We start from the raw sequence: 12,716 nt of genomic DNA, 5'->3' as shown, positions 1-12,716 counted from the left end.
ACAAATTCGTACCCACAATTTTCACATTTTTTAGTTAAACATTTGAATTCTCTGTTTATATTTGAGAAAACAAAAGCAAGTTTTTAAAAACTATTTGTTTTAATCTTCAAAACTTAGCTTCGATTTTGAAAACAAATCTAAACGTCGACAAAAACTCTTTTAAAAACTAAAAGCACCTACACGCTTCAATATAATTTCCTTTACAAATTAAATTTATACATGTATTCGATTTAAATAATCGTACTACACTTAAATCCATGTTTATGCTTGAGGAAAGATGATCAAGTCACGTATGAGACTGAATGTTTATCCAAAAATTTAATTACAATTACTTGCAGGATAAGAATTCAGCGGTGTATCAATGTTCAACTGTTTGACACTTCTTATTCATCTAACATATTTATTATTATTTTCCCACTTATGTAGAAAATGAGGTATTCTACCATAACTTTCCTTAAAAAAGTTTACATATTTTATCCAATATGAGTTGGTTTGGTAGACCCACTTCGAATTTTCTGCAAAAATCAAAACCTACCACCAAAGTTTATAATGATATTTTGTGCTTCATTTTCTCAGGTTTCTTTCGCATTTTATCATATAAAATATTGACAGTTTGATTATTCAGCTCACAGTTGTTTAACTCAAGAATGAAAACAAAAAATAAATAAATAAATAAATAAAAAGGCTGATTAGTTTCATCAGAAGTGCTGATGCAAATGAATTAAATCTTGTAAAAGGCATCGCTGTCTTCAAAATGTATTTTGATCATTTGAATAGTAATCATATGATAATCCTCTTTTGTTTTCTTTGATACATTTCATGTAAGATCACAAATGTATTGGCTAAGAATAAATAGTTCAACCAATTTGATTTAAGGCAACGTTCACCTGTTAGAACTAAAAAAAAAAATTAATTTTGACGGTAACCGATGCTGATACAAGCTCATTACCATTAATCATCAATTTTTATTACGGTTTGGTAAACGTAGCCTAATTATTCTCAAATGGATAGATCCTCGAATATGTGAGTTCTTTGATTTACTGTTTTAATATGATTATTCAACTATCCAATTCATTGTTTTTGTAAAAGAAAAAGGAACTTTCTTCATATACATTCATGATAAGAGTAGTTCACTTTATCCACAAAATATTTACTTTCAACCCAAAAATTTCACCAGGAACAGAAACATGGAATGTTAAGATGATCTAAATGCAAAGGCTCTTCCACCTTTTATTATCTGAAAGAATTGTGTGGAAACACTAAAAGAAATATGAATCATAAAAAATATTGTCTATTTACACCAAAGAAACACTAAATTCATACTAAAAAGGGAGAGTTGGGAATATGGAACCTTAAGCTTCGGCAGAAGCTTTGTTTGTTTGCTGTACTTTCTCCACTTCGAGTGCAGAACCTGCAGTCGGTCTATTCGGCATGACTTGCTTCTCACAATCTTCATTACTTTTATCTTCACTGGGAAGAAATACTCCTGATATTCAAGAGAAAAATGTGTCGATATAATAATCAGCCTTTCTTCTTTTCTAATGAGAAACTTACACTCAGATCATCCTCTACATATTTTAGATGCATAAATATTAGCATCGAATCATTTAGTTGATTTTAAACTTTTCTAACACATTATGGACTCTACTCATGACAATTGACATGTCTTTTCAAAAGTGCGAAGAAACCCAATCTTCATGGTCCACTAAAAGATGAATGTAATGTCAAACGAAGCATAGATCAACTAGTTAAGACATACATATATCTTCAACCTGAGATCAAAAGTTTGAATTCCCCATCACGTTAAGAACTCAAATGACCCACTTAAAGAACAAACCTAAACTAAATGTATTAAAAAGAAAAGAGGAATCGTACTTTTTTCTTTTATTGCATTGTCAAGTTTGTTTAGTAAATCTTACTGAATGATGAAACAATACAATTAGTTCCCTGTCACATTTTCCTTCCAAATGCTTTTCAGTGTTTGAATTTAGAAGCTAAATCTATTTTTAGGGTATTAAATATCTAAACTACTGCATCCCATTGTGTTGTGTCCTACTTTCATAAAAATTATGTGTCGACTTGTTTATCGTATCCGTGTCACATATCCATGTTTCTATACCAACGCTGATTATTAAATTCTAAGGGGCAGCACAAACATGATCAATCTGCAAATATTCTTTGAATGTTTCCAATTTAATGCAATAAACAGGAACAAGGTTTGAAACTTTTACCTATGAACCATATAATGGCAGCTGGGACGAGAAATCCTGTAAGAATTAGAGAAGTCGTCCTCCAGTTGTTAATATGGTCCTACAAAATCATCAATCTCACTTAGAGCCAATCAGCCAGTAATATTATTAACACTTGAACAAAAAATATTAGAACTTTGAGACTAAGATATATGATTAACAAAAAAAGTATGGCAACAATTAGAACTTTGAGGTTAAATTACAAATTTAAAGTATAATCTTGGATGTATCGATATTCCTAAATTTTGAATTGTCATTCTATTCTTTACCACCATTAACTAAATAGTTATTTTGTAGCTTTCAACAAGATATATGGTTTCGAAGGATAACAAGCATGTAGTTAAGAAACGAGCAACAAACTCATGTTGGATCAGATTTTAAGTTGCCTTCATCAATTGGTAGATCTTGATCACTCGCTTCGGAGGTGTGAGTTAGCAAGGTCAATGTAGGACTGCTTTTTATTGAAATGGAAAGCACACTTTTCACTGATAAAATGAAAAGAGACTAGTGCTCAAATTACAAAGAAACTATAATTTTATGTCGGCTCATCAAAGGGACATTGGGTGAGAAGGGTAAGTTCATATGGTTAGCAGGAGTTTGTTCTTTGTTATGGGTTTTATAGGATGACAGAAACAACAGAGTAGGAGTGGATAGGGATTCTGGTGTTGTATTCTTTCATATTTTTTCTCATAAGAAAGAAGCAGAGAGGATGGTACATTATCTCAAAAATAAAAAATGGAAGAATTAAGAGAGTAAAACAAAGGACAAACCTGGAGAATTCCAACAAGAGGTGAGGATGGTACATCTCCAAAAATGTGGATTGAAACAGTAGAAATAGCCATAGAAAGTGGCCTTAGATTAGGAGGAACACAATGTAGGCATATGAAATTTACCGGACCCTGCAGTGAAAAAAGCTTTTATATGAACAATAAACACTTAACAGCTTTCTTTTTAATAAAAAAGAGTGATCAGTTAAAAAATATATAAGATATATTCATTGTAGACTAACGTGTTTCCATACCCCATTTTTATTATAAACTTCAATTATGTTAGATTTGGAGCTAAGCAAAAATTTTTAAAATGATTCAAGGATTAATTGTGAGATCTGGCCAAACTGTGCTAGTCCTTTATGCCTATGGTTACCTTTTCTTTCAATTATATTAGAAAGAAAAGGTGTTTGGATATTGTTCTCTTTAGTGATAAATCATGAAGGATGATTAGAAGTCGCCAATAAGCAAAATATGCTGTCTTGGTTAACATTGTCATCATTCACACCTATCGTCCCCCTCCCGTCCTTGTAAATTTTTATTGGAATTGAAGTAGTTGTACAAACTATAGAATAAATCTTGTTCGGGTAAGTTTGCCCTGTCCATACTACCTTTCAGAGATAAAATTCTCCTTTTTACAATTACATATACACATTTATAATTTCACAAGTCTGACCATTTCATTGGAACTTGGCCACTATTAGGAAAGGACTGTTGGCAGTCATATTTAGGTTATGTAATAATCAGTTAGAGAAGGTTATAAATTCCGAGGAAAAACTAAAGGGAAAGAAGAAAATACCTGAATGGCAAATGCTAGCACTTCACCGATTGAGAAAAGAACCAAGAAGCCATACATACTTTTGAAGCAAAAGGAACCAAAGCAAAATGCTGCGCCGATTAATATTGCCGTTGAAAGAAGCTACATTTGAAATGTAAGCAATAATATGCATCATCAACATCTAATACATTATACATAAAAAACCTTTCATTCATGAAGTTTCTGCAAGTTATATTATATAGTTCACGATCTCAGACACTACGTTATACACAGATAAATGAACAAGAAGAAAAGAAAAAAACTTTTAAGTATATTCTAGGCTAAACTCATATTTATCCATCCCACCTAATTGTGCAAAGCTCTTATTACTTCTTGATACTGACTATCTTAAAAGGAGATGGTGTTGTTAAAAAAATCTCTATTTTGAATTTTTATTGGATTGTGCCAATTTTCAAATTCTCTCTAAACCTCTAAATATTTCAATTTTATCATTTAATGTCATCCCTTTTCAATTACCAGAGACTACCTTAAAAGCATTGGGGATGGTGTTGTTTAGGCGATCCAAAATATAACCTCCGGCCAGAGATCCAAAGATTCCACACGCAACTGTAATCCCTCCAAATATCATATCTGCATTTTTCTGTCAAATATATTTCAAAATGTTAAAATCCAACAATATCTCCAATTTAAGTAACTCATTCATCCAACCAATTCATAATAATTAATATGATCTACTTAGTTTCTCATTTTTTATATATAAGAAGCATTTGTTTCTTTTCATGTCTTGTTTTTAAAGAGAGAAAAACAAGAATATTAGTTTAAATGTTTATAAAATTTTCATAATAACTTTTTGATTATGTATTAGACCCAATAAAGTTTTCAACCTTTTTATTTAATTAATTAAAAAGAAATTTTAAGATTTTATTAGTGATTTTAAACTCAAACAGAAGATGTTGGATTTCAACCAGAAATTCAAGAACAAAAAAAATCAAAAAGCTGGATTTCAAGAAGAAGAGTAAATCGATAAAGTGGGAGAGAGTAAATGGATAAAGTAATTTCACCATTTGATAAATACTGTAACCAGCTTTTGGCCCCCAATATGAGTATGCGCCCATGACAAAATTATATGCCACATAACCTAAAAGCATAGTGACTAAATTCAAAGAGTGTAATAATTAAGAGTCAAGAGTATAATAATTGAAAGTAACTAAATTCTTGAAAATACTTGTATCCAAAATCTTATACCGAAAAAGACAATGAAATACCTAGAACATTGACGACAAAAACCATATTGACCAAGAGTGCTTTCATATCTTTCATAAATCGCAATACTTCACTAAGGACAGAACTGCCATAAATTAAGGACAGAACGGAATCAGATGGCATATTAAGATTTAATTCCTATTACTAAATCTATTATTCATATGTGCTATCAATTTCCTATAGTTAATGTTATGCATTGTTCATTTTCTTATAAATGATAGTATAAATAGATTTAACAATTAAACTACCGCGAAGAGTTGTTCTAGATTCAAGCTTTAACAATAAATGGCTTACTTGGAAGAATTTTCTGCACTCTTCTCTTGGAAATCCTCTGGCGATACTGCAACTTTAGTTTGGAGATCATCTAGTACCATCCAAAAAGAAAAAAGTTATTATAGTACGAGCCAGGCCCGGCACGTGAGGTTGCAAACAAGTATGCCAAACACATGATCACAATCATATTTTTCTAATTTTAGTTGAAAAATTAAATATTTTCTAGAAACTAAAAAATTGATTTTACACGTTTTAATCTTTTAAAATGATAAACATAAATACAAAATTCTAGTCAAAAAACTAATATATCTTATAGAGCATTAATTAATTGAACCTACTTATATTTTTTATATAAATAAGTTAACAATAAAAAAATAAATTTAAAGAAAAAAATCAAAGACAATAGGCACCTTTAACCGAAGAGGAAGTTGCATCTACTAGTATTGATGCATTAGTTGTCTCCGGAGGAGCAAAACCTGCATCAACCATTGTTTTGTTTTTGTTAAATCAGAACAAAAAACTGTTTGTATGATGTAAAATTGATTCTTACCATTCAATTGCAAGGGTTTTATAACAAAACCAAGAACTGCAAATGAAACCATCAATATAGCCTCTCCCCAGAATGCATAGCGCCAGCCCAGATGTTGTCCAACCTATGAATTAAAAAATAAAGTTATTCAATTTGATAATAATATGAAAATAAAAATTGTTCAAATTTTAAATTATAAATTATTCTTTATTTGTAGTTTAGGAAACTATAAAGATAGTATCCAAATGTGTAAAAACTTACAAAACCACCATAAAGATAACCAATTGCATAACCGGTTGGAATACACATGTAGAATATTCCAAGCCAACCCGCTTTCTGTGACAAAAAAAATGTTTGTGATTAGATGGACAATAGCAAAGGAAAAGTTTATATTAGGTCTTTATATATTAGATTTGTATAATTATTGATCCAAAAGATGTTTTAAAAAGAAATAATTCACTTGATTCCCATTAAAAATTTAGAAATTGAATTCAAAATTCAAATTTTGTGTTTGCTTGTGAATTTGAAAATGAAATATTGTATCCAATGTTTATAATTTTTGAAATCAAAATTTAAAAACAGCCTAAATTATAGAAGGTAGACTGTAGTTTACAATGTAAATATCATGGTTAAAATTTTTGAATGAATAGACACGTAAATGTATTATTGTGATGAACCTTTTCAACTGGTGCGTTGTCATCAATGAATGGCGCAGCAAGACTTATGAATGAAGCTTCACCAACACCAACAACCCTACAGATCGGAGAAAATGCATTACATTCATGAAGATGAGGATAATCCTCATATGATCTTTTTTGGATAAGAAACAAATATATTCAAGAGGACAAAAGAAAGAACAGCCTAAGGGCAAGGGATGAGGGGACCCTCCCCAGAAAAGAAAAGTAGCAAATAAGGGCCTTCAAATTGTTGAAAATCATAGAAAGGCTATAATTACAAAAGTGTTTGGTGTAATTGATACTCCACCAAGAAGCTGTGTGTTGAACCACAGTCCAAAAAGAATAACAAAAATCATATTTATCATAAAAATTTCTACTATATCTCTCATTCCAAATGCTCCACAAAAGAGATCGAATAGTGCATCTCCACAGGATGCTCCCCTTCGGATGAAAAGCTTTACTATTGAGCCCATGAAGCATCCAACTACCAATCTTAAGATAATCCTCGTATAATCAATTGTCTGATAATCATCATACAATTAATTATAGGATAATCATCATATAATTAATTATAGGATAATCCTCATATAATTAATACAGAAAGTAAAGAAAGAAAAGGAGAGAAAATAACAGAGACAGGAAAAAGAAGATGAGATCTTTGCTTACATGCGACATACAGCAATAGACCAGAAATTAATTGAAAAACCACAGCCAACTACTGCCAAAGTCCAAACAGATAATCCAACACCAATAAGTCTAAATGGATTCGCCCTGCAAAAATTAAAAAAGATGGAGCTTCAATAACAAATAAATTTGATTAAATCACTATTTGTTAGAGAAAAAAAAAATTGTTCCTTTTGCTTGTTCTTGCAGATGTGTTCTTTGCGTGGTTTTGAAGCTAATAAATTCTCTATTTGTGAAATTGTCCTACGGTTCATTCCAAATGGTATAGGCGTATAGCTATAGCTGAATGACCATTTTTTGGATTGAACTATCATGACTAGATGTCTGATTGTACTAGTCAAATTTAGGTTCAATCCAAAAAATGGTCATTCAAAATCAACTTTAAAATGTTGCCAAAAGAAAAATATGTATAATAGTCAAAGGGGAATAGCTTGTTCTCTATCATTAAACGTTTTGAAGACAAGAATGGGAAAAGGGAATGGGATTTTACTAGGATTTGTGAATGATTGGGATTCAACCATTTTCTGTGGGGGACGAATCTCAATTTTGAAGTGGACCAAACATTTTCATCCCATTTTATTGATTTAGTAAGCAAGGACATCTCGACTGAGCTAGCTTAAAATTGTCTTATGCAATTAGTTGAGATGTCACAAGCTTGTCTGAACTCTTGCAGATATTATTAACAAAGAATTGCAGAATATTTCAACAACTAGATTTGAAACGAAAGAAGTTTGACATAAAATTGTAACAAAAAGAAGCAGTTCTAGAAAGTTATAATAATAAACAAGAAAAAGACATGCTAAATGTTTAATAAAATGATTGTTTCTATCATACAATTACTGTTGGAAGCCTTAAAAATTCAAACATGTTATACCTTGAGTCATTAGGTAGAACATTCAACAATTATTTAGATTACCTCTTTGCTAATGATGCAAATATCGGACAAGCCAGAAGAAGTCCGACCATAAAAGCAGAGGATAAAACTCCATCCTCAAAATTGCTCAAGTTAAATTGCCCCCTGAGCACAATAATCCAATAACACATCTTTAGAAGACCAGAGATGAAACAGTACCAGATGTGTTTGAAATATCAAATTGGTAAATTAGGGACCATTGTATCAGACAAGACTTTGTTTGAAAGATAGATTTAGCAACAAAGAAAAAGCTACAATGTTAGAAACCTTACTGTATTCCGGAACCAGCTGTACATGTACCATCAGCTGTGCAAATTGTCCGGTGCCCATTCACACCGTTGCTTGCCATGGCCCCTCTATCCATATAATTTATCAGGTGGATGACACAAAATATAATAAGCAATCTGCAAGTTCAGAAATAAACATATATGTATTAGAGGCCTTGAACTTCTAAAAAGAAACTCATACAAAGCAAACTTCAATTAAATCTGAGAAGCTGTTTGAGAAATTTGGACGATAAGACCCAAGACATTAACTCGAAATATCACAAGGTTCACAGTAAGACCTATATTTTCATTATAAAAAATAAAAATAAATAAAAATAAATGAGGGCATGTTTGGCACAAGGAGTATGACTAGGAGTGCAGTTCAGAATCCGTCTCCTAGGTCCTCCTGGCTTTTCACAGGGAGAGACTAAACTCTACCCAAGCTAAAAAAATTAGAATGTATTGGTCTTTGGTGATTTTAGTGTTTTAAAAAAAATCGAGATTATCAATAAGATCAACCTTAGATGAGTTGAAGTCCAAGGTCTTTAGCAAAAGAGACGTGAGAGGAGAGAGTATCTTACAGTAAGATGATTTAAAAGACACGCATGAGAAATCACAAAATTCTTCCAAGTTCCAAATTCAAGAGTATACAGTAACAGTAACCCTTATTTCTTCCCAACCAGAATTTCAAAAAGAAAAGGCAAAAACACAACTCATACACAAGCTGATTTCCTTAGTAAAGCACATCACAGTAATCTCACTACAACAAAACCACATGGGAAAAATCAGATGCAAGCTGACATGATTAATCAAAAGGGTTTCCTTCAATTGCTACAAACTACCATACAATCACTACGAAAACAAAATTACACAAATTGCTTTCCCTCATATACACCAAACAAGACAAAGAGAACAAGAGAAAACCCACCATGCACAAATAAAATTATAAGTATACCAGAAAACATAAAAAGTATCCACTATATCGCAAAAAAAAATAAAAATGCAGCTAGAATCCACCAAACAAACATGCATTTATAAACTAAAATCATCGAAAATTAAAAAAACAGTACCTACCTCAATGGCGTAAACCAAGAAGGGTTAGAAGCTTCATTAACAGAGTTCATGACGGACGGATTACTCCCCTCTAAACTTGCAACTGGCTCTTCCTTTTTAGACATGGCGTTGAGAGAAACCCAGAAACAAAAAGAGAAAAAGGAGAAAACTTTGGTAAGTTTAGAAGGTGAATTTGTGTGTGAAGTGACGAGAATTGCGAATGAGAGTAGCAGGAAGAACAGAGAAGGATGACGGTGAAAAAGCTAGCAGTGTAGGAAAAAAAAAATGGATTCCAAGAATAGGAGATTACAGATTTAGAAAAGTTGGGTTAGGATTTTAAGAAGACAATGCTATATATATATATATATATATATGATCTGTTTAGGAATTATGTGTTCACTATTTCTGCTGAGATTCTGTGATTTCAAATGTTATTTCAAACTTTTCTTTTTATCTCTCTCAAAAAGCAAAAATACTTTGACCCATATATTTGGCTTTATTATTTCAAATTATATACATACAAAATCTTAGTATCATGTTTATAATAATTAATGTTACTAAATTAAATTTCTAATTTTTTTTACCTTTTGAAAATTTTATTTTAGAATTTTAAATAAGATTTTTTTAAAAAAAATAGCAAAAAAAAAAAACTCATGAAAATAAAATTTATATCACCGAAATTACAAAAATAATAAATTTAAAAACGAATAATCCTCTGATGATATTTTAATAATTCTTTAAATAATATGAAGTAACTCTTAATTTTAGAATAATTGAAAAACTCTTAAGAACAGCGAAAAAAGATAAATCTGTTATCTGTTTACGATATGGAAAAATATAAATAGGTTTTATAAAAGGTAATAAATTTGGTCATATTTTATAAATAGTTTTAACTTTTTTAAAGTATTTAAAAGAAAATATTATATCTATATAAAAATAATTTTAAATAACGTTATCTTTTTTTGAGATAAATGGTCAAATAAACAAATAAAATATAGTATATTTGATTTAAAATCCTCCAACATTTCAATTTTACCTTTTCAACTTTCTCACTCTTAATATAATAATACATTCGTTTTTAAAAAATGTTTATTTATAGTGTTGAACTTTTATCCATTTATTTATATATATATATATATATCTTCTTGTTTTTATAGGTTTAATATTTACACATTGGATATAAAAAAGTAATAGGTTCAATGATGGTACTCACCTATTTAAGAATTAATTTTAAATAATTTCGTTGATACCCAAATGTTGTAAGGTCAGGTAGGTGGTTACATAAGATTAATCGATTTACACATAAACTTGTCCGAACACTCACGAATATAATACACATGAAATAAACATATATAAATAAAATACGCATTCACTTATTTATAAATAATAAATCACTCATTTATTAATTTAAATTTATTTTTTAGTTCTTGTTTTTATAACTTGATATTTTCATAAATTTTTTATTAAAATTTATTTTTAATACTTTTATCAACATATATCATATAAAACGTGAGTATACTAAGTTTATCAAATCATTACTTTTTTAATTGTTACCTTTTTAACCCGACCAAAATTAGTCGTGTTTTAAAATTTCAAAATCAATTCGACTTGTATTTTATTACGGATAAAAACACTAATTATTATATTTAAAGTCAATTTAAATATAATTCAATAAATTAATTACATCTTTTAATTATTTGAAATCTTAAAACTAAACAATTTCACCCTTCCTTATTTTAAAAATATACTTATTATTATTTAATATACCTTAATAATAATAATTAAGTAAAAACATACAAATATAACAAAATCTATTAACGTCGATAGTTATTAATGATAGAAGAATTCTATTCGACGTTGTATTTGTGATCGTTTTTTTTTTTTAAATGAGGGAAAAGAAAAGGTGTTATTATTTTATTAGTGTAGAATATAAATAAAATTTCAACAAAAATGCATAAAGAATATCCAATTTAGACCCAATGGAAATACTTTGAAAGACTTTTCTCTTTTGTTTTTGCAAAGTACTTTAAAAGATTCCAACTTAGCCAAATTAATTAAATAAAAGATAAAGATAATTATTACCTTTTGGGAAAAGGTTTATATAATTGGCTTTTGTGACAACTCATAGGAAACTCAAAAAATATATTAAATAAAAACAAAAATAGAAAAAAAAAAAAAAAAGTCCCAATCAAATATTTTAATTAGTGGGTTATGATAATGATATATTTGTACTTTTTAATCCTTAATGTCAATAATGTATATATCTTTAAATTTACCATTTGCTTTTTTCACTTTTCTTACACCAATACTTTTTATTTTGGATAATTAATTATACAAAATATCTTCATCATCATGGATTTGATACCAATTTTTTAAAACATTTTAGCACTTTTATTTGTCTTTTAATTGTTAAAAATTGTTTAAAGTTGAAATTTTTGTTATAAATTTTAATGAGAAAAACAAAATATTATAATGTAATTAAAAATATCGAAATATCGAGAAGACAATCTTGAAAGAAAGTTTTAGAGCATTGGGTAAGATTGAAAATTTTATAATTTTTACCTGAAATCAATAAAAAAAAAATCTTATCTATTCTATTATTCATCGTCTTATCTATGCTTAATCCATACATTCTCATTTTAACTATCTAAGAAGAATTCAGTGATTATTGATTGTCAACATGAATTTGTCTCAACTAACATAAATTTGTATTATAAATCTCGAGGTTTGATTCTTATCCGTACCGTATAAAGGAAAATATTTCTTTCTCGAAAAGGAAAATGAAATCGAGTGGAGAGAGAAAGAAGTTTGATGTGAAAGGTTTTGTGATTCTTAGGATTAGGAGGATTACTTGTGGTTGATTGTAGCCATCAATCTTTGCAATAAAGATGGTTTTCTCTCTTTTTCTTTTGTGTGTGAGAGATAAAAGTGTTAAAAGAAAATAAAGTAATCAACATTTAACTTTGTCTATATGAATCATTTCTAATGTAAAAATAGCATATAGTTGCTGATGTAATACCATAGATATTCATAATTTCATCATGAAATTTATTGATCATCTCTTCTATTTAGTGGAGTTTGATTATTTTTGTAAGAGAATTTTGAAGAACAAAATAACGTTTTTATCATTTCATTTATGACTTTTCCAATTTTTTTCTTGGTAATTGTTAAAATGTTTAATTATTTTCAATTTAATTTGAGTTTATAAGTTGTCTTAATTATTCTTCTAACATGTACTAGAACGTTTAAATTTATCGTAATACC

General features: G+C 29.1%; 1 protein-coding gene across 2 annotated transcripts; it reads right to left on the bottom strand.

The window, feature by feature from the left end:
* Positions 1-1,201: 1,201 nt before the first annotated feature.
* On the bottom strand, positions 1,202-9,794 carry LOC103495358 (probable sphingolipid transporter spinster homolog 2). 2 transcript variants are annotated; one of them, XM_017046227.2, is made up of 16 exons: positions 9,470-9,794; positions 8,406-8,537; positions 8,137-8,238; positions 7,203-7,307; positions 6,537-6,612; positions 6,121-6,195; positions 5,881-5,983; positions 5,741-5,806; positions 5,352-5,421; positions 5,060-5,142; positions 4,856-4,932; positions 4,321-4,434; positions 3,816-3,935; positions 3,020-3,148; positions 2,232-2,310; positions 1,202-1,486 (listed from the first exon to the last, which is right to left on the bottom strand). In XM_017046227.2, exons 2-16 carry the CDS (start codon positions 8,495-8,497, stop codon positions 1,353-1,355), a joined length of 1,425 nt encoding a protein of 474 aa, XP_016901716.1. In that variant the 5' UTR covers positions 8,498-8,537; positions 9,470-9,794; the 3' UTR covers positions 1,202-1,352. The 2 variants fall into 2 exon arrangements, with proteins under 2 accessions (XP_016901716.1, XP_008455103.1); XM_008456881.3 differs by having other exon boundaries at positions 9,474-9,794.
* Between the last annotated feature and the right edge of the window lie 2,922 nt (positions 9,795-12,716).

This window comes from Cucumis melo, chromosome 1 (genome assembly GCF_025177605.1).
Source record: "Cucumis melo cultivar AY chromosome 1, USDA_Cmelo_AY_1.0, whole genome shotgun sequence".
Classification (NCBI taxonomy): domain Eukaryota; kingdom Viridiplantae; phylum Streptophyta; class Magnoliopsida; order Cucurbitales; family Cucurbitaceae; genus Cucumis; species Cucumis melo.
Note: the sequence above shows the minus strand (reverse complement) of the source record. Positions and strands in the feature narration are given on the sequence as shown.

What these genes read in the sequence shown, in the direction of transcription:
- LOC103495358 (XM_008456881.3), bottom strand. Translation starts at nt 9,577, where the DNA reads ATGTCTAAAAAGGAAGAGCCAGTTGCAAGTTTAGAGGGGAGTAATCCG. An exon ending in TTTGCATCATTAGCAAAGAG is followed by an intron (nt 7,308 to 8,136) that starts GTAATCTAAATA and finishes TAATTTTTGCAG; the next exon opens with GGCGAATCCATTTAGACTTA. An exon ending in TTTTGTCGTCAATGTTCTAG is followed by an intron (nt 4,933 to 5,059) that starts GTATTTCATTGT and finishes CTATGCTTTTAG; the next exon opens with GTTATGTGGCATATAATTTT.